The sequence below is a fragment of the Crocuta crocuta genome, unplaced genomic scaffold, assembly GCF_008692635.1.
Source record: "Crocuta crocuta isolate KB4526 unplaced genomic scaffold, BGI_CrCroc_1.0 scaffold258, whole genome shotgun sequence".
In the NCBI taxonomy this organism is placed as follows: domain Eukaryota; kingdom Metazoa; phylum Chordata; class Mammalia; order Carnivora; family Hyaenidae; genus Crocuta; species Crocuta crocuta.
Genome location: NW_027532842.1, coordinates 8,692,846 through 8,714,729, shown reverse-complemented (window position 1 = coordinate 8,714,729; position 21,884 = coordinate 8,692,846). Strand labels below are relative to the sequence as shown.

The 21,884-nt window shown below is 51.6% G+C and overlaps 1 protein-coding gene across 1 annotated transcript in view; it reads right to left on the bottom strand.

Moving 5' to 3' along the window:
- Positions 1 to 4: 4 nt before the first annotated feature.
- The window catches only part of CRYL1 (crystallin lambda 1), a 109,050-nt gene continuing 87,170 nt past the window's right edge, over positions 5 to 21,884 (bottom strand). Inside the window, exons 6-8 of the mRNA XM_077745451.1 lie at positions 6,268 to 6,373; positions 194 to 300; positions 5 to 73 (exon numbers count right to left, since the gene is read on the bottom strand). Of these exons, the coding sequence (XP_077601577.1) occupies positions 5 to 73; positions 194 to 300; positions 6,268 to 6,373 (282 nt within the window). The remainder of the gene's footprint in view (positions 74 to 193; positions 301 to 6,267; positions 6,374 to 21,884) is intronic.

Sequence of the window (21,884 nt, the reverse complement as noted above, 5' to 3'; positions counted from 1 at the left end):
GAAGTCACTCTTCCCTCCACTGCCGCCGGGCAGCCAGGCGCTCCGGGTCCGCGGGGACCTTCAGACACATGGCCTGGGAACAGGAACAGGGCTGGACAGAAGGAACTCCCAGNGCTCGGGGCCGTGGCGCGGAGTCCGGGGCCGCGGGAAGGAACGGCAACCAAGACCCACCCGGGCCACGGGGTCTGCGTACCTGGTTAACCTTGTCAACCGTGGCCCCGGAAAAGTCTGGGACGGGCCCGAACGTCTTCAGGACACGTTTCATGCCGTCGCTGTACCGGTCACAGTAGCTGCGCAGGCCTGAAAGCGTGCAAGCGAGCCCGCCAGGTGAGCGAGGGCGCCGCAGGGGGGGCCCCGGGCCCCCGCCCCGCACACTGCTCCCCGCGGCCCCGCGTCACGACCCCAGCTTCTGTCAGACCCTAAGACCCTCAGCAGTGACCGGCCCTGGGCCTCGGGCCGCGCCTCTCGGACTTCCGGGTGGGCCCGCGTTCCCGCAGCCGCTAGTTGGGAGTCCCGTTGTCTTCACCAGGAAGCCCTCCAGCGCCGCGTCCCCGAGGCTGCTCGTGTGAACGGCTCGAACGCACGAAGGACGGAAGATGTCAAAGCTCCTCCATCTGCTCCGTGTCACACGCCGGGGCTCTAGCTACCCCGTGCCTGGGCGTCTACACGGCTCTTCGGCGCGGGCCGCGTCTGTCCGAGGGGCAGGCTCCGCGTGTTGCTCTGCTTCGGCCNGACGCGGGCGGCCCTCCCGCTCTGCCCCCTCCCCGGGCAGCAGGCACCCCCCTCCCCACCTCGCCCCTGCCCGTGGGCTGCAGGCTCCCCGGGCGCCGGGCCGCCTGTTTGTTATCCCACCACCCGCCCGTGAGCAGCGTTTTCCAAACGCAGACTCAGTGGTCGGTGAGTCAGGCTACAAAGAAAACAAGGGAACAAACAGAACTGTAGATTTTGCAGAGACCAGCGCTGGGCTCTCACCAACCCCACAAAAATGGTGTATGATTAATTTCAAATAAAAATGATCAGTGCTGGATACTCAAGAAAGAAAAGAAAAAAAAAGAAAAAGAAAAAAAGAAGACCAAGACAAGACAAGACAAGACAGCTTCTTTGGGGTCTGGTTTTGGTGCAGCTACACAGACGTGAAAGCTCAAATTCACTGGGTGTCAATCTTGGCTCAGACACTTTCCTTTCTCTTTCAGGCGCTAAAATTAAATCCAACTTGCTCTTAGAGGAGAAACTTTGAAGGGCAGACATTTCAAGCTCACCAAGTTTTCTGACATTAGTACCCATAATTAAGCAGCAGATACCTCTTCTTAAAATAAGGAGTTTTGAATAAAAATAAGGAACTTTGTTTCCTTTAACAAACTTGACAGCTCAGAAGTCAGGAAGGCTGCCTCATGTCCAGGCGCTGGCTGGTTAGCTCGAATGGCGCACCACCTGCACGTTTATTTCCTTTTGAAAATTAAATGTCTACTTTGCTTCCATTTGTTTATTTATTCGAAATAAAGGTGATAAAATCTAGACACAAATACAGTGTATTCCTTTTGGTGGGGCAGAGACCCCAGAATCAAATAAGGTATAAAGACACTAACCAGCCGAAAACGGGAGGAGCCCCTGGCGCTGCGGGTCGCCCCCCTGGAAAGAAAACAGCGGCTCTCGGGAACCAATCCCCCCCCCCCGCAGCCCCGCGGGAGCAGCAGTAACCCACAGGGTTCGATTCACGTACCCGCTTTCACTTCTGGATTACGTTACATCTGCTGAATACATGTTCACCATCCCTATCCCTGTGAGGTCATTTTAGTCTCCCAAGGGCTTTCTAGAACGTTTGTCTCTCTGCCTTTTATAAAATTTGTAGTTTTAAAGGGCATTTCTTTCTTTTTTTTTTTTAGTTTTTTAAATGTTTATTTATTTTTGAGAGAGAGACAGAGCACTAGTGGGTGAGGGGCAGAGAGAGAGGGAGACACAGAATCTGAAGCAGGCTCCAGGCTCTGAGCTGTCAGCACAGAGCCCGACGCGGGGCTCAGACTCATGGACCACGATATCATGACCTGAGCCAAAGTCAGACGCTCGGCCAACTGAGCCACCCAGGTGCCCCAAAGGGCATTTATTTCTTCAAAAGGGAATATAATATGGTAAAATTCCTTACAATATAATTCACAGCATCCCCTACACTGTCCAGGAAACCAGTGCAGATTTCACTCTTACTAATATAAACATACTTTCTGTAATGCACACTCAGGCCCTTGGGACAAACAGCGCGTGGTTTGTGGTGAGGCTAAGGGACCAACAGGGCGTGTGCGTGTGCAGACTGTCCCCGTCACCTGGAGAGAAGCCTGACGCCCTCAAGAGGGCTCTCCCACTTACCCAAAATGCAGTTCTCGGTGACTTACAGTCAAGATCTGAATGCCCCAGTGCACCGATCGCTGCTGTTACTTGTAACATCTTCTCTTCCATTAGAGAAGTGGTAAAAGGAGCATCTTACTCCATTTGCACCACAACTGTGGCTTCTCTACACTATGAAAGGAGAGTTGAGTGACAACTATCCCATAATACTAACCTCACTAGAAATGGGAAGGAAAAGGAACCCCTTCACCTTTTATTCTTCTAGTCCGTCCCCCCCTTACGTGACTCTGAAATCCGGCCTTCGCCTGTGTTTTGCCTCCTACACTTCCTTGCCCTCTGTCGTGTTCAGCAATATATTTCCTAAAACTCTCCAGAGTTTAGCTTCTTGGAAGATTTCGAACCTAATTTCTTAAGAGATAGAATAAGAAAAAGTGGGGGAGAGAAGCGATCCTGAGACTAGACTCCGCTTAGCTTGCTGCTTTCTAGCTTGGAATTCTTTAGTTGTGAGCCCATCAGTGCAAGACAGTGTGCCTTCTCGAACCTTCAACACGAGCCAGGGTGGTGGAGAGCACGCCTTCCCCCGCTTGCATTCACGTCGGCAGGCGCGGCCTCCTGTCGCCCGTGGCCGCGGCCACTGTGACGCGCTCTGGGTGTTCAGTTTCTTGGAGAGCCCTAACCGCTACCCGCGCCAGGGGAGTCTGGTTTCCACGCAGCGCGTGAACCCACACGCACGTGAAGTCAACTGCTTATCAGAGACAGAGTTTCACAGAACTTTCTAAGATAAAAAAGGCCCCAAAGCACAGAGCAACATTATCTAATTCCGACCCGAGTGAGAGCTCACCGGAGGCCGGGGAGGCGGGTGGAGACAGACACCTACCNAGCCCAGCATCTCTACACACAGGGACATTTTACGAGGCAGGATGGTAAACATTCGCTTAGCTGGAGGGGATTTCCGCCCGCCAGGTTCTGAGGCGCTCAGTCCCCGGCAGAAGTAAACTCCCCAGGTGCCTGAAGAGCCGCCAGGTGTGAAACGCGCAGGGCTCTTCGCTGAACCTGTGGTCTCAAAGCTGAGCGAAGAAACAAACCCAAGAGTTTAAGTCTGGAGATTCCACTGTTCTGTTGCCAAAACGTCCTAATCTGTAACCATTCTGTATGTCTTCCTCACGCACTTACGAGTCTTCTGGGAAGGGTTAAAAACAAAAAAGAACCGGAGGAGGAGTGACTTCACAGGACGGACACCGTATGAACAGAACACTGATTAACGGACCGCACCTGTGTCCGCCATCCAGCCGCCACGCGCATCTGGCTGACCCCTCACGCCACCCTTGGAAGGTAGTCACTGTCGCCACCCCCATTTTATGGGGGATAGGAGAGGGCTCGTTTACACAAGGCTAGTTAGCTTAATTTTTTTTTTTTTAATTTTTGAGAGAGAGAGAGAGAGAATGAGTGGGGGACGGGCAGAGAGCAAGGGAGACAGAGCACGAGCAGGAAAAGGCAGAGAGAGAGAAAGACACAGAATCCGAAGCAGGCTCCAGGCTCTGAGTCCGACGCAGCGCTCGAACTCACGAACTGTGAGATCATGACCTGAGCCGATGCTTAACTGACTAAGCCACCCAGGTGCCCCTAGGCTCGTTAGCTTAGAAATCAGGTAGGGACCCAAGCCAACGGGTTCCACTGACCAGACCCCCTATTCTGAGAGCCTGTCCTTGCTGAGGGTCCTGTGAAAAAGCAGCCAAAAGGCAAAGTAGGCAAGCTGGCCTCCTGCTTTTTAGGGGTCGTTTTATTAGGTTAAAAACAAATCCTAAAATATTTTCACCACTTCTAGATAAGCTGTAGCTTTAAGACTAATAACTAGCCTTAACCTGAGATGCTGGCTTTATGAAAACAACATCAGAAAAAAAGAATGTTGTCCCTCCAATCTTGATATATTCTGGATGACACTGTGCGGGATAATGAACATTTCCACTGGTTCCAAGCCAGATCTCCTAACTCTTCTCATGCTCTTCGGAATGCTCTGAAGTGGAAAACTACATCCGTCCACCATTATCATGTTTAGCCAATTAGGTTTTCTTATCATACCTGCTTTGTTTGAAAAATTGCTACGAGCCTCCTTCCTGTCTGCCACGCTATTTGGTTCCTGAGTTTCTGGTTTCATTGGCTTCTGTTTCCATTTGTCTCAGAGTCAAAGCTGTTCTCAGCTGTCTCCCTATTGATTTCTCATGATACCTAAATTCCCTTATTTTTCTGAAGAAAAAAAAATTAAAGAGAAAAACATGGTAGTTATCAAGTGGTGTTGATATACATGCCAAGTGTTTAAATATGTTTGCCACCTTGAAGGTTCTGGCTGCAAAAGCATTTGAAATCCTCTTCAAGGATACTTCGGAACCCTCATTTCACGTTCATGAGGGCTGCTCTCTTCACATGATCCTCCTGTGTTCAACAGTCCTCCGAGCACTGATGGAAGACGCTCGTGCGAGGAGAGTGCCCCATTCCTGCGGGGCCTCCCGGCCGTGCTCGGTGTTCAGGAAGGGTCGGGTCAGGTATCGAACCCCATCAGCGTGACACACAAGGCATCGTGTGCACCTGCCAGGGTCCGTCTGGTAAAACTGCCAGTATTCACTGTATTCACTGGAAATCTTAGTTCATTAGTTACAGTGCTGAAAACTTGAAATATTACCAAAACATTGTGGAATTACAAAGTCTAAGTCAAACAGACTCCCAGAAGTCATTTCCAGTGAAGCTGGAAATGAGACAAAGGTCTCTGCTCAATACCTAAACACCTTGCCGAGTGGGTAACTGGCCCCGACTGCTCTCCATTCACCCACGCGCAGCATGGCCCTCTCCCTCACCACCCGCTCCAGGTACCAGACACTCCCGGCCACGCACTGGGCCCAGACCTGTCTGTCTGCCACGTCACCCCCACAAAAGACGTCTGTGCATGTTCACACACATGTCTCTGGTCACCTTCTTCTGGATAAGCTCCACTTTCTCAATATTTCAGGTAAGTGTGGACCCTTGGAGCTAAACACAATATTCCTTTTCTCCTTCTAAGGATCTTTTACAGGGTAATAATATAACTATTAAAATAATACGGCAATAATTATGAAAACTGTAACAACACAGAAAGGCAAAGAGGTGATAAAAGTTACTTATAATCCCAACACTAAGACGCAGCAGGTAGTAATGACATTTAGGTGATATTTGCCTAGATTTTTATTCGTAGCTTTTTAAACTTATTTTGTCTCAGTCTGGCATAGGTTTTAGTGCTTGTTTTCCAAATGGCATCCTGTTTCTGATTCTCCTGAAGTGTGGCTGACAGTTTCATTCTCAGAAGCTTCTCACCTTTCTCAATTTATCTTTTCGTTGGAGTCACTATCTCGTGGGTCCGTCCTTTCCACCAGGTCCTTTGAAGTTGGCTTCCGGGGTGAATGACTGGCCTGGCCTGAACTGCTGCCTGTCCCCACGTCCGGCGGAGGTGCCTCCCTCCTGGCCTCCCAGCCTTCTGGCGGGAAACCTCCAGCTCAGAATGTCACCCTCAGGAGGTGCCCATATTTAGGCAGGAGACACGCACAGCATTCCCTGTCTGTTTTCCTCGCCTCCGTCAACAGCTGCATCATCTTTCTCAGGAAAATACAACTTTCTGGGTAACACGTGGCAAAGTCCCCACGACAACAGGCACCCGTCTTTCTCATCATTCCCGCTGAGTGCTCTCTCCGCGCAGAGCCCTGCGGCTCAGGGATTCCGTGTGGAGTGACATCTCCGGACACGGCGATCTGCCCTGAATCACCAGGGCCGGCCACTGTCTCCTTCATACGATACTGTTTCTATTCAGTCGTTTAAAACAAGGCGAAACTGCACTGTTTACAAAACCCCTAAGAACACTACCCGGCACGGAATTCCCCTCCCAGCCCCTGTGGAAGCAAAGCATACCTTCTGCGTTGAGATGCATGGTTTCCAGGGGTCCGATGAACGCATACCGCATGCCCAGCCCATCTGACATGACAAGGTCAAGGTCACTCGGAGACACTACTCCTTCCTAAAGGGAGAAAACGGGGCGGCACACAGGTGAGTCTTCCGGAAAAGACAATGTTCTTCCATCTTTTTCCAGCTAACTCCTTGGGAGCACAACATCCTCTCCAAAGCTCCAGAAAAGTATTTTCAGCCAACCTGGCAGGACAAAACTGCACTTACACACAGATCCTGAGGAGAGAGTATTATGTGAAAGGGTCAAACACCAACTCACTTTTTCCAGAGCTGTGATCAACCTCCCACCTTCCTGTGTCCATCTCCATGTCTTCCCTTCCCTACCCTGAAAGCTGTGTAAGGCTTGCAGCTGTGGAGAAGGGGGAGAGGGCGAAGGGAAGGGGAGCAGAGTGGGGTGTGGGTGGGACAGGGCAAGAAGGACCTTCTACGTGTCTGCCTGTGACCTGGACGCCCAGACGGGAGCCATCAAAGAACGAAGAGTCATTCTCTGGGCCTTGCCTGCCTGCAAGCCTGGCCTTGTCCAGCTTTCAGTGAGTTTATGAAAATGACATTCTTTGATGAAATGCAGCTTAGAACTGGTGCTGTTTGCGAGGTGGGGCCCTGGAATCTTCTGCAAACGTGAACTGCAGGGCAAGCAGCACGTTGCTATGTTTGCGAGTTACATGTCAGATTGGCCATCTGTGTTACTTGGAAGAAGTAACCTCTCCGGGCTTCTGGAACGAGCAGGGACGCGGGAGCACGTGTGTGTGATCGGGGAGGCCACCGCCACTTCCGTCTCCGTCCGAGGGTATCTTTTCCTTGGGCAATTGGGCCAGAAGGCAGACAGGGAAGCTGGCAGAATCCTGCCCCTCCCCNGAATCCTGCCCCTCCCCCCCCCTGCCCCCAACCCAGTCTTCACTGGTCAGACTGCTCGAGTTTCGGTGAAGTCTCCAGTCCTTCTCTGCTGCCTGGTTTCCTTCACAAAGAGCATGGTGAGGACAGAGCTCTCCCGCCCGACGGCCTGGCCAAGTCCGCCTTCTGTGAGAGGCCCCCGAGCGCGGCGGCACCGGCTCACACCTTCTCCACGGCAGCCTCGGTGGCCCCCAGGTCCCAGAGGGGCGGAGGAGGCGCTCTGCTGTGGAAATCTCGGCTCTGTCCAGACCCCCAGGGGCCTGCACATCCCCTCAGCTCCCAGGAACAGGCTCGGACACGTGGCCCGCCCTACCCCACCTCTTCTGCCCTGGGTTACAGAGCAAATCCTTTACTGTTCGTTGGAACGGCCGCCCGTGGACCTACTGAGAGCACGTCCATGGGGCAGAGGAGAGCTTTCAGTGAGGGCTTTACCAGGCCCTCTGGCCAAGGAGGAGAGCCTGCTCGCCCTGCAGGCAGCTCTGGGAGGTCTGGGCTGGAGCCTAGAGCCCCCCCAGCTGTCCCCCCTCCTCCTCCAGGGACTCCCCGACATCATTACTTTCCAGACTTCAGTCACCAAGACAGAGAGAAGAAGGGGACTTGTACCCTCTGCCTCCATCACCTGCATCAGCTGCTGAGGGAGAGAACACCGGCCTCTCAGGTCGCTGGGGGCGTCTGGACCGCCACCGAGATGTTGGGGAAGGGACTGGAAAGGGGGCGGGGCCAAAGAACCAAAAAGACAGAGCCACCCCCGAAGGGCAAGTACCGTTTAGGCGTGACTGAGAAACTGAAAGAGCTACCTTCCNTCAAAGAAGGCACAAGCCGTACGCGAGTGGTTTAGAGAGTACTTGCAGGGCAGCCCTGCGCCCACCTGCCGGCCCGCGACGCCTGTCCTCGGGACTGCGCGTCCCCCCCTGGCGAACGTGCAGACTGCTGTAGTAACTACTTCTCTACTTTTAAGATCTGCCGCCTGTGTTTACGCTCCTGAAGCACAGCTCGCCTTTTGCCTCTTTTCCTCCTCTTCCAAATGGGCTCACGCTGTGCATTCCTCTGTGATTTGCTTCCTTCACTCAAGCTGATGCCTTTGAGACTCGCCTGTGTTGTGTGCAGCGGTAGTCTGGCCTCCCTGTGACATGTAAAGTCGTAGGTCACTGACCCAGCGTGCTGCTCACCAACGTTTGGGGCCACTCTTGTTCCTGGCCCTGGGGGCACGCATCCCAGAGGAGAGCGGCGGCCTACGGCACACAGCCGGCCGGCGACTTGACTTGGCTGGACGCTAGGTGCCTCCCAGGCGGGTGTCCCCGTGCGCACCGCCGCCGGCAGTGGCCGTGGGTCCCGCTGCGCTCCACAGCCTCTCCGGCACCGGATGCTGTCACACTCGCGAGGCACTGCCAGTCTGCTAGGCTGTGACGATGCCTCACCGGGTTCCTCTCCGTCCCAAATCATCCTACCGAATGTCCACCTGGACTACAGAGACCAAACTAACTTATTCAGTTCACTCAAAGGCCAACAGGTTTTACCTCACTTCACTTCACTTCACTTCTCTTCACTTCACTTCACTTCACGACAAAGCTTTAAGTGGGGAGGAGGCAGTGACAAGGAGGCAATGCTAACCAAAAGGTCCAGAGAAATGCCCAGAACTGCCAAGAAACTGACTGTTGGAAGGATTCCTGCCTTCCTCTCCCTCCTCATCAAGCTCTTAGGGCCAGACAGGTGGCTGCAGGTCCCCTCCCCAGGCTGCCTAGAAGCATCTGCTGTAGCATTCCTGCACCCTGGGGGCTCAGGAATCCAGGCGAGGGCTCTGCACGCCCTCCCTCGCCCTCCCTAGGGGTCCAGGTCAACATCCCCAATGTCAAGTATCCCTACAGCACTCAGACTGTAAAGGATGCAAATACAACACAATCTGCCACTTGTGGTGCTTTTCACCTCTACTCTCTTCCTCTAGAATTGTGTTTAGTATGTGTACATCTGACTTCTGAAGGACCTCAGAATACCCCAAAAGTGAGCCATACAAGAGTAGTAATTTTAGGTCTGTAAGTATGTGAGCTCACAGTGACCCCGACCAAATAAAGCCGTAGAAGGATTCTCCACACGACGGCACCACGTGGTGGAGGAGCCACACTTTCCTCCAATTCCCAAATGGTCTTCAAAATGACCATCTGTGTCTTATCAGTTACTCTCCAGGAGGTGAACAAATAAGAGGGAAAGAGCCTTAATATCTTCTCTTCCTCAATCCTTCTCTCTGCCCCAGTTGGATTTTCTGAAGCAGATTCTCGAAGTTTGAGTCTTTACCCAGAAGCTAAATGCAGAGAAAAGAAGTGGTCACAGTAGTAATTCGGCTGCACTCAGCACTGAACCAAGGGTTCACACCGGGGATATTCTGCAGCTCAGAGTGCTTCATTTTGCTGTTAAGCCTCACTCCACCTGGGTCCTCAGTGACATCTGGGGCCTAGATGCTAATATTCTCCATAATAATCACAGCTGATAATCATGGTGCCGTAAGAGGCAGAAAGAGGTGCTTGAGTTGAACACACTGATCTGATAATCGATTCCTTGGAAACAGGCCGCACGCCGTACACTTGTGTGAAGAATGAAACCCTATCCCACTCCAGGGTCTGTGGTTCAGTGAACATTTGTCAGCATAGCCATCAGTACTTCCTTCATTCTGTGGCATAATTCTCAAGTCACACAGAAAAAGAAAAGCCCCAAGTGGTTAAAAGATTCCAAAAACTCACATAAAGCAACGAATACTAGACCACTGTTAGTTTAAACCCTGGTTTGCAGGGCACCTGGGTGGCTCAGTTTGTTGAGTGTCTGATTCTTGATTTGAGCTCAGGTCATGTTCTCAGCATCACGGGATCAAGCCCCGTGTCCAGCTTTGAGCTGAGTGTGGAGCCTGCTTAAGATTCTCTCTCTCCCCCTCTACCCATCTCCCCTGCTTGCACTCTCTCTCTCTCTCTAAAATAAAAAAAATAGGGGCAGCTGGGTGGCTCAGTCTGTTAAGCATCCGACTCTTGATTTTAGCTCAGGTCATGATCTCATGGTTCATGAATTCAAGCCCTGTGTTGTGCTCTGTGCTGACAGCGTGGAGTCTGCTTGGGATTATCCCTCTCTCTCTGCCCCCCCTCCTCACTTGCATGCATGCATGCTCTCTCTTTCTCTCAAACTAAATAAACTTTAAAAATAATAAAATAGTTTTTTTAAGTTTGCATCATGTCCTGAAAAATCACTCAGCAAGGAGGCCACCAGCGTGCTAAGGAATCCCCTTTATTGAAACTTTCTTCCCTCTAATTCCTTTAGCTAAAACCTAAGACTCCTCATGACCAGCCAGCACACGCTCTGTCCCAGCCTGCTGGGAGCACACGCCCAGGCCGGGGTGGGGCACCAGGCCCGCCGTCCGCAGGCGAGGAGAAAACGCAAGACAGTTACTAAAGTGCTCAATTACCGTGATACAAACTGTAAGTACAATTAAAGGTTTGGGGATGCGGCAGGCAGGATCCTACCAGAGAGCGAGAACTCGGAGGTTATATACACGTAGAGAGATTTATTTCAAGGGACTGGCCTGTGTGATTGAGGGCACGGACACGTCTGAAATCAGGAACAGGAGCTGATGGTGGGGACCTCAGTTCTGCTCTTAAGGCCTTTCAACCGATTGGATGAAGCCTTCCCAGGGGATTGAGAAAAATCTCCTGGACTTAAAGTCAACTGATTATAGAAGTTAAACTAATCACATTTACAAAACAACTTTACAGCAACATCTAGCCCACGTCTGACTGAATATCTGGGCACTCTGGCCCAGCCAACATGACCCTCTCCAGTGGACAAGGTCAAAGCACAGTCCTCACCTTCAGATATCCTGGGTCTAGCCCTTGGTTTGGGGGGTGGGGAAAGGAGAGAAGACACACCGAATGGCCAACAGTAGGCAAAAGGCTGATCTGGTTTTCCAGACAGGGGAGAGGGGCTGGCATAGTTTAGGGATGAGCACTGACGCATGAACCTCCGGTGACCACTTCCCCTACCGCTCACCAGCTACACAGATTTGTTTTTCCTCCTCTTTGATCATCTCATTATCATATTAAGTTTTCTGAGTCAATTCATGTAATTTCTGCAGGCCCTCACTTTCATTCCCTTTTCCCATTTTTCTTCACGCCATCTTTCCTTGTCCACTTCTGTTTGACTACTCCCCTGCTTCTGACCTTCTTCTATTTCATTTTGCTCTACTTTTCACGATGCTCGGACCTGAATTTTCAGGGTTCTCTTGTGCAAATACTGCTTTAACTTGCCTGCTGCCACCACCGCCGCCAGGAACACAGACGTGCCACAGAGGACTCTGTACTGGGTCGTGCACAAGTCCTTGGGCCTCTCCCCAACCACAGCTGCCTAGCCTTCAACCCACTGATTCAAGTGAGAAACAAGAGCCAGAAAAAGGTTCATCTTCGCAATAGGTCAGATAGCGAAATGCAACAAAAGAGCGCCTGAAGGGGCCACTGGACCTATTTTAGTATCACTCTGGTCAGGGGCCCAGGAGCAGGCGTTACAGAAAGAGAGCCCACCTCAGTGTCTAATTAGAGCAAGGAAGGGGTGTCTAGGGGGCTCAGTGGGTTGAGAGACTGACTTTGGCTCAGGTCATGATCTCGCAGTCCATGGGTTCAGCCCTGCATTGGGCTCTGTGCTGACAGCTCAGAGCCTGGAGCTGCTTTGGATTCTGTGTCTCCCTCTCTCTCTGCCCCTCCCCCACTCATGCTCTGTCTCTCTCTCAAAACTAATGAAAACATTAGACAAAATTTAATTAGAGCAAAGATGGAACAGAGTTAAACTTCAGTGAGCTCCCCGCCTGCAAAGATGATTCAGGGATGGGCTACACGAGAATAATCACTGACGTAGATATAACTCAGTTTGAGAGAAGGGTTCTGGACTCTCTTTTTTAGAGACACCCAACTTGAGTCCTGGTGAATGGCAGAAAAAGTAATGTAGTTACAGATTTCGAAGGGTGAGTTAAGAACTATCACGAATGGTCCACAGTTTTTCTCATGAGAAATGAACTAGAACCATGAGTTCCCTCCATTCATATACACGCACATAGTTTGGTTTTCTACACCCTTTGACAAGCATTACTTCTCCATGCAACATGAACCCGGCTCCGACCACTCCCACCCGAGCTACGTTCCAGAGAGAAGGTGAGGCAAATGCAAGACTGTAAGTGCTCAGAAAGAAAAGACTGCTGAGTGTGGCCCCACTATTAGTCAAAGGCTTGTGGGCTGCTTGGCTTCTTGCCAAAACCTACAAGTTTTCTGGGAAGCGAGAGGCATAAACGTTCCTGCAGAATGACTGCGGCAAAGTTTCCTAACTCTTGGAAGGGCCGCTCGAACACCACATTTGGTTGATGCAATAGGACACTGACTCATAAAACACCCAGTGTCCAGAGCCTGCTGAGAAGGTGCTCAGGGGAAAGAAGAGAGAGGCCGGGCAGGTGATGAGAGGCAAGCCCACGAGCACCACTGATGGCAAGGGATGGGGGTCAAGTCCAAGGCATTTTCCCTGTGTCTATCAGGCAGCAGAGTCACTGCTCCTTCCTGCAGGGGAGACCCCACTGTCGGGAATTATTCTACAAAAAGGTCCCAGAAGAAGAGACTATCTGGGCAAGGAGGTTCACGGAGGCATTGCAGTGGCAGAAAAAGTTGAAACTACCTTAAAACAAATTATAATAGGGGGCACCTGCGTGGCTCAGTCAGTTGAGCATCCGACTTTGGCTCAAGTCATGCTCTTGCAGTTTGTGAGTTCAAGTCCTGTGTCAGGCTCTTTGCTGACAGCTTAGAGTCTGGAGCCTGCTACGGATTTTGTGTCTCCCTCTCTCTCTGTCCCTCTCCTGCTCACATGCTATCTCTCTCTCTCTCTCTCTCTTAAAAATAAAGGTTTAAAAAAATACAACTTACAATAGGGGAAAGATTAGATTTTTTTTAACGGATCAACTAAATGAAATATCATGAAGCCATTAAAAATAGAAACTCAAGGAGACTTTTCTTAATAGAGACTAACAGGAACACAGAAAAATAAAAGCAATTGACTGCTTTAGGGCAGGGGAAACATAGGTGGCATTTTTTTCCCCTTTGAATATTCTTCAAATTCAAGTGTTTAAATGGAACCAAACCAAAAACAGGAAAGGGAAAGAGAGGAAAAACTGTCCTAACCAACGGGTGCTCCAGAGCTCTTTAGGCCCCAGGGGGTAATAATTCCCTGGTGGGTCTTTTCTTACTGTGCTGTGCTCATAACAATGCTTTCAGGGAGAAAACCAATAGTATTTTTTAATGTTTATTTTTGAGAGCGAGAAAGAGAGAGAAAGCGAGCACGTGCGCATGAGGGGGAGGGGCAGAGAGAGAGGGAGACACAGAATCCCAAGCAGGCTTTAGGCTCCGAGCTGTCAGCACAGAGCCCGATGCGGGGCTCAAACCCACAAGCAGTAAGATCATGACCTAAGCTGAGGTATGACGCTTAACTGACTGAGCCACCCAGGCGCCCCATCAGCAGTATTACAGATTCTGAAAGAAAAGGAAGAGTCTTGACCTGAAAACAAACACAGCAGAAGGAATCCCCCTTCTGTGCAAACCTAAGAGCAAGGGCAGTGGTGCCCTAACTGCGGGTCCTCTGGGGATAAGGGCTTCACAAAGGGGATGGTGAACACGGTGCCCCCTCAGAGAGCCGAAGCCCAGCCCAGGCCCGGCTCTGCCTGTCCCTCCTTTGTCATTCCAGCACGCTTCCTGCTCCGGCGTCCCGTCCCGTCCCGGGTCACAGGCTGGCCTCCTGTGCAGCTTCTGCCTGCCTCCCACCAAGGCCAAGGGCGTCAGGTGACAGGGCTGCAAGTTTTGCGTTGTGCCCTGCAGCCTCCCTTCTCCACCTTTTCTCTTGGGGTCCCCTTCCCCCTTCTTCCCTCCATTCTCCCCTCTATTCCACTGCCTGTTAACTTTCCAGCTCACAGCGGTGGAGCAGAGATCCAGCATTGACTGACTACCTGATGGTGACAATAAGTAGTCTGGTGTTAGGGTAAGGGCATTTTCGTTTTGTTTTTTTTTTAAGAGTTGTTAAAATACTAGCACTGAAGCTTTTACTTCAAACACTATTAAAGTAATCCAGGCGTGCCAGGCAGGTTTTTAAAAAATTGAGTATGTGGTTGATGTTTTCATTATGTTTGTCTATTAACAGGTCTCGAGGTGTCTCTAAAATAAATCAGTAGGAGCTCTCCTTTCGTTGGGGATTTGCTGCCTGCCAATGTGACCTCCCATAAAACAGTAAATAAATCCTAACATAAAAATTGGCCACTTCTTACAGACCATCGTGACTAGAAGGAATTCTTACCTTATGATTCTCAGCCAGCAAATAAAGCTTTCAGGGGGAAGGAAACTCTAGTTTCTTTAGCGGCTTAACCTTCCCTGACTGCTCTGGAGAGAAGGCATCGCAGCCCACATAGCTTCCTCAGGGCGACCGCAGCTACTCACGAAGTCACACAGCAGCTGGGGCGAGTGGGGACGCCCCAGGCTCCATGCACGGGGGGCACGCGGCCTCCACTCCAGCAGCGGCCGGCGGAGCAACACGAACACACCAGACACGGTGTCTGCACAGAGCCGCCCGCCTCCTCTGCCACGGGCAGTGCGACACACCTCGGGTCACATCTGGGTCGAGTCCTCCTAACCAGACAGCCGACTACGCGCCGCCCCTGTAGGGCCTCTACTTCACTTCCTCCTTGGCCATTAACACCTGCCGAGCGGCGCCTGCGTGGCTCAGTCCACTGAGCTTCCGGCTCCGGGCTTGGCCGTGAGACGGCGCCCTGCCCTGGGCTCTGCTGGAGACTCTCTCTCTCCTCCTCCCTCGGCCCCTCCCCTGCTTGCACACGTTCTCGCTCTAAGAAAACAAACACTCGCTGAGTCGTGGGTGCGGGTTCCGATACAGTCCTGGGGGCTCTAACTGCCAAGGTCCTCCGTGTCCTTTGAGGGCTGCAACGGGGACGAAAAGCGCTGCCTTCTCTTGGGACCCCTCAACAGGCACCACTAGGAAACTCTCTGAATCTAAGCCCAAGTGAAGGGAGGTCTCAGCTCATCCGGAAAGGGGTCCTGGTGAAGGGGACACACGTGCTCCCAATACGTGCCAGCGAGTCGCACCGAGAAACGGAACGGAGCGCAGGAAAACGACAGCTGTGGCGGGTCCGTGGCCGCCTCCGGGAGGCCTTCAGGGGTGAAAGGCGCCCAGAGAGCGGCTGAGGGTCCTCGGGGGACGCGCCTGCTGCCGCAGACAGGCTTTGGAAGGCAGAAGAGACAGCCAGGAGGGCACAGGGACAACGGACCCGGGTGCCAACGAGTGAAAGGTGCGCGCTTCAGGGGCCGGGGGCCGGGAGACCGTTCCTCGGCCTCATCAGCACCCATGTCTGGGCTGTATTTTCAAGAGGCGGAACAAACGGGAAAACGTCTCAAGAGAAAGCTCTGCTGGGAGGATCCTGCCCTGGTGGGAGGAAAACCCGCAGGCACAGCGCGCACCGCGGACGGGCAGCTGGGGCCTCGCCCGCGCTCGGGCGGACGGACACAGGGAACGGCCTGCGGGGGCGGCAAGGGCACCAGGGGCACCGGAAGGGGAGGACCCAGCGCAGGACCGGAAGGAGACGAAACAGGGGGCGGCCCGGGCCCGGGAGAGAAGTGGGCAGAGACGGCGTCACGTCTGGAAGGACAGGAGCCTCCGAGGAGGGCGCAGAGACCCCCGACCCCGGACTCCGCCAACAGCACTGCTGCCGGCTGCTTCTTTTCAACCACAAGGAGGTTCAATCAGGGTCTTTATACGTTGTCTCTTTAGGAAAAAAAAAAAAACAAACAAACCTAAAATGTTCAGTGTGAATTTTAAACCACGTTCCATGCAGAAGGCCCGACAGCCGAGGGTGTGGAGGGCGGAGCTGGGGCTTCCTGGGCTCCTCTAACTTCCCTTTACCCGACCCGCCTTCTACGTGACTGCTCTTGCCAGGTACACAGACAGATGTCGCCGACGTCGGAACCGTAGCATTTGGCTCAGTCAAGCCTCAGCCTTTTCCCTCTGGACGCGCTCCAGGTTGGCCGTGGCCTGGAGCAGTCCGCGGCGTTTCCAGCACCTTCCCGCCAAAGAAACGCTGCTCATACAACCCCACCTTGCAACTGCCTGGAAGCGACCGCTTTGAACTGAACGTGCTTTCTCTTGTCGAGCCTCTCCAACCACAAGACTACTGTTGCCTTTCCTGGTCCCAGAGGCGGCGCAACAGGCGACAGCCCGATTCTGCAGTGTGTTCCTCGTTTCCGCCTCACTGCCCGTCTCCCCGTTTTCCTTCCAGAGAGAAGGCGGAGTGACTGGCAGGGACCGTACATACTTGGTGACAGGTACCTACCCAGGGGGACATTTATGGAGAAGAGCCATCACTGAAATTACAGCTGTGCCCAGGCTGTCAAACTAGAGGCCACGGATACACGGCCTCCCGCTCAGAACGCTCGATGTGTGAGGAAGTCAACTTCCCGAGACTTAATGGGAACCCGGAGGACCGAACCCACATGAACACTGGTTTATAGAAGGAGAGAAGACACCAGATGACTGGCCGCTTCCACTTGACCACGGCACACGTGAGAGAAACGTCGGAGGTAGTTACAGTAGTAAACGTACGACTGGGGTCATCTTTGCCCCTAAAATGTGTTCACCCCCACTAGCTCCCCTGTGAGTCGTCCCCGGTTCCACAGGAAGAGCCTGCGTACCGTCTACGGGAAGCAATTCACCACGAGGCGGGCTGCTCGTTCGGCGACACGAGACCAAGCGCGCTCTGCCGCCCGCTGCGCCCGGCTTGCGAGTACAAGGAGGCTGCTCACTTCCGGCTCACCCTGGAGACCCGCCTCTGTTCACACAGGCCCGTGACTCACAGGAGGAAAACCTGGCCACGATTTGCATCCTTGCTCCGGAAAGGTCCAGGTGGGTGGCACTTGCTACGTGTGTGCGCAGCAGGACAAGGATGACACCGCCTGGACAGCCCTCCCCGAACCAGTCCCATGGGCCACAGGGAAGGCCAGCTTCGATCTGGAATGATGACTTCCATCTCTCGGGCAGTTACAGCCTAGCATTCTTTTGTTCTAATGGGTTTGTGTTTTAATTAAAAGTGAATTAAATCCGGGGCACCCGGGTGGCTCAGTTGGTTAAGCGGCTGGCGGCTCAGGTCATGGTCTCAAGGTTCGGGGGTTCCGGCTCGCATCAGTCTCGGTGCTGACAGCTCGGAGCCTGGAGCCTGCTACAGATTCTGTGTCTCCCTGGCACTCGGCCCCTCCCCCGCTTGTGCTCTGTCTCGCTGTCTCTCTCTCTCTCAAAAATAAAGAATTAAAAAATTTTAAGTGAATTAAATCCTTTCTTAAAATTGATTTTCACATGACTTTTGGGATAACCTGAGGTATTCAGTGTCGCAAAACTAGGACTGGAAATCATAACTTATAAAGTGACCAGGTGACAGTCTCTCCACTAAGCAGAAGCTGCTGGTTTATTTACTGGAGCCTGAGTCAGAGCATCAGAAACAAGGGACACAGAGACACAGAAAAATGTGGAAGGAGAAAAGACAAATGAAAAGGACAGCAGAATATACTAGTTCTCCCTGATACTGAGACTACATCAATTGAAAGTTAAATTAGTATTTAATGTTCTATTAAGGAAGAAAACTGCTGCCCATAAAACTAAGATGTTAAAATGTAAAAAGAAAAAAAAAAGCTTCTCTTAAAACAGATGAAATACAATCCATCAGCACCATGAGGCAAGGGTCTGGCTGGCGAGGGAGCAGGGCCTCTGGAGCAGGAGCAGTGCATGGATGTCCCCAGGGCTTATTAAAATGCAGAGCCGGGTGCTGCAGGTCCCCGGTGGGATCTCAGCTGGTGCGTTTCTATCAGGCTCCAGGTGAGGCCCCTGCTGCCTTCCCAGAGCCCCACCCGAGCGGCCAGGATGTGAGTTTTTCAGCTCAGAGCTAACACACGGGTGGCAGCTGTTGTGTCCAAAAAAATTACACCAGATTCAGGAAATCTGAAAACTTTGTCATCATCGCTGTCACAACCCCTGACACTAAACCATTTCCGTATACCAGGCATGTTCTAAGCCCTTTACATGCGCAACGCCACCCAATCCCCATCATGTCCAGGTGAGAAACAGATCCATGGCCATCTCCACTTACAGGTGCAGACGCTGGAGCACAGAAGTGACGCAGGCTTGAATCCCTACCAGACTGTGGAATGTGGATCAAACCACCTAACCTCTTGAGCCAGTGTCTTAGCCTGTCAGGGCAAAAATAACAATGGACCTCATGGTTTTAAGATGCGATGATCTGAAAATATCTGTAAATCATGAAAAATATAAAGGAAGGTGCTTTGTAAACATTCAAATATCATACAAACTGAAGTCACGGATGAGTAAATGATCTTCAGGGGTACTGACCCCTAAATCCTGTGTTAAAGTCTTAACAATTAAAGTCCACAGAAACCTCTCAATGAGTTTATCACAAAAAGTTTCCTCTGTTAATTTTACTACATGATGTCTGAAATATACTTTAACGGGGAAACAATTCTTCATAACAGGAATTAGATCCGATCCCATAAACTACACCTGCCTGACAAGAACAAGCACTGAGTTTTTGCAGCTCGAGGCATAAGGAACAGAAATTCACCCTCCCGATTACATTGCTCAGAAGGGTGAATAAAACCTGAGATAAGCAATTTCCAAAGCTCATTACCAACACATTCCAACAGGCTGAGAACCTGCTGATGGTTCATGATTCATTCCAGCTCACCTCCACCTACCCCTCCTGGATGGGGCAAGAATTTATGGGCTGAGACAAGCTCAGCTATTGTCTGGGCGAGGGTTTATTATCACAACACAACTTCCTTTACTGTGGTCATTAGGTTAAGACTATTGACTTGAAATCTCATTCTTGGCCAAAAGGATCTTGTTCCCGGTGACCTAATTTTGGGCTACTAGACTGTAGCCGGACTTGTCCATCTGGCATTTCTGATCCTACAAGGGCCAATTCTGAAGCCAAACTGGAAGGGAAACGATGGGGTGAGCGTCTATGAGACAATACAACAGAACCCAGTAGCCTTGTTCCCTTAGATACCTGGCTGCCCATCTTGCTCCCACACATGGCTGTGTGGGGACAGACAAAATCACAGGCGATGACAGGACAGTGTGTCATGGTTGAGGCTGCCGTGAAGACAAGATGTATCTTATTCCCAGCACTTTCTCTTTCTGACCTGGAAATGACGCCGGCAGTTTTTCTCCCCCTTCTCAAATGGACAGGCCTACACAGGAGCCTCCCTTACTTTTTTCTGCCCCACCTCTTAGAATTTCTCTTCCATGCTTGGCTGTAAGTATTAAAAGATGCCCTCCAGGTGGTGAATGAAACTGAAAACAGGAACACTATAAAGAAAAATCAATGAATCAAAAAGTTGCTTCTTCAAAATAATCAGTAAAACTGATAAAGTTCTGCCAAGACCGACGAGGATAAAGCAAGAGTACACACAGCTCCCCGCATCAGGAGCAAAACCAGGCTCTCACCACAGACCCTGCCAATAACTCCAGGCTTGTGAACTCAACAACGCAGAAGAAACGGAACCATTTCTTACAAACCACAAACCACTAAAACTCAACCAAGACGAAACAGCCCGAATGGTTCTTATAACCAATAAAGAAGCTGAACTTGTAATTAAAAACCTCCTGGAGGGATGCTTGGGTGGCTCAGTCAGTTGAGCATCCAACTCTTGATTTCAGCTCAGGCCACGATCCCAGGGTCATGAGATCGAGCTCTGCATCAAGTTCCAGGCTCAGGGTGAAGCCTGCTTGAAATTCTCTCTCTCTCTCTCTCTCTCTCTGAAGTAAAATACATACACACATACATACATACCTCCTGGAAAAGAGCCCTCCAGGCCCAGATGATTTCACAGGAGAATTCTACCAAACATTTAAAGAAGAATCAACAAAAATGTTATAATCTCTTCCAGAAAATAGAAGAGAGAAAACTTCCCAATCATATTATACATTATTACCTTGATATCTAATGCAGTGTTATCCTGATATCAAAATCAAATATAGTAAAAAAGAGAAAGAGAAATGAAAACTACACACTAATATTTCTTCTAAACTTAGATGCAAAAAATCCTCAATAAAACATGAGCAAACTGACCCCAGCAACATATAGAAAGAATTACACAGCTAGTGGTGTTGATTCCAGGAATGCAAGGCTAGTGCAACATGGGAAAATCAATCGACATAACCTACCAGATCAACAAAATTACCAAGTGGTGAAACAGCATCTCTCTGCTGTTCTGACATCCACATTCGGACATGGCCATGGCTAAGTGGAAATGCAGGCCATCATGCTAGCCAGGCCCCTTGCCTGTCCCACTCCAGCTCACACCCCAGCTTGTGGGTAGGACCCCTGGAAATTTGCACTTGGATCTGACTTGGGCAGAGCTGTTGACACACAGACAACAAGGAACAGTATCCCTCGCCCCACCCGCTGGTGCAGCCCCCCAGGGGCAATGTCCACAGAATGCATTTTAGTGCTCTGCCACCAAGTCATCTTACAGCTTTCATACCCAGAGCACGCCAGCCCTCTCTTGGGTCAAAGAGAAAAGGCTCTGCCAAATCTCAACTCGCTCTGTGAATGCAGAAAGGAACGAGACCAAAGCAGCCATGGTGAGTCCGTGAGTCAGGCAGCCTTGCTCATCTCCACCCCCTGTGTTCACTACAGTAAGGCTGGAGCTCTGGCCCGCGAGTGAAACCCACTCCTGAGAGAGAACACCTTCGAAAGACAAACTCGGAAAGGCCTTTGCATCTTTTGAACTTAAAATGTATAAAAATCTTCACTTTTTACTGTAACGCTTCCACGGTCCAGCCCTTTTTTATATCAAAGTTGCCCTTAAATGTTTTGAAGTATACTTGGAACACCCTAAAATCTAAATTCAAGTTTAACTGGCTCTGAAGTTGTGAGTCAAAGGGGCGTCACTGGGTCCCAGCCCAGACTGGGGCCCAGCGCGTGCGTGCAGGTTTGCACAGTGGCAGTGGGGCTCGGGAGACGTTTGCTCACTTTGCCTGCCTCTCACATCTTCGGTGGAAAAAGACCACGGGCAGCACAGGTTTTCTTTCAAGAAATCCGTATGATCAAGTCAAGACTCCGTCAACCACCCCACCTAATGGGCAGAAATATTGATCCACGATTCCCAGGAGGAGGGTGGCCCGGGGTGGGAGGAGGGGGCAGGAAAACTGTGCCTTTTGGGTGTCTGCGGGGTGCACGCTGAGAGCCCAGGGGAGGATCCCGTGGCTGCTCTGTGGCCGGGAGGGCTTCTCTCACCGCACGCCCGGAGTGCTCACCCGCAGGGCCCCTGTGCGCACGCTTAGGGCCCACACCTGTGGCTCCTCTGTGCTCAGAAGTTAACTACTGCCGGAGTAGATGCACGGCCGGTGAGCGGGGGCCCCCCCACCCCGCGCTGGGTGGCCGACAAAGCCGCAGTCTCCGGGCAGCAACGGTAAGAACAGGCACCGTACAGGCGACGCCCTGACGTTCCCTCCGCGAGCCCCGGCCCACATCCGAGACACTTCACCCGTCACCAGAAGTATCGGCAGGCTCAGGGCTGCCCGTCGCCCTATTCGCAACCTGGAGA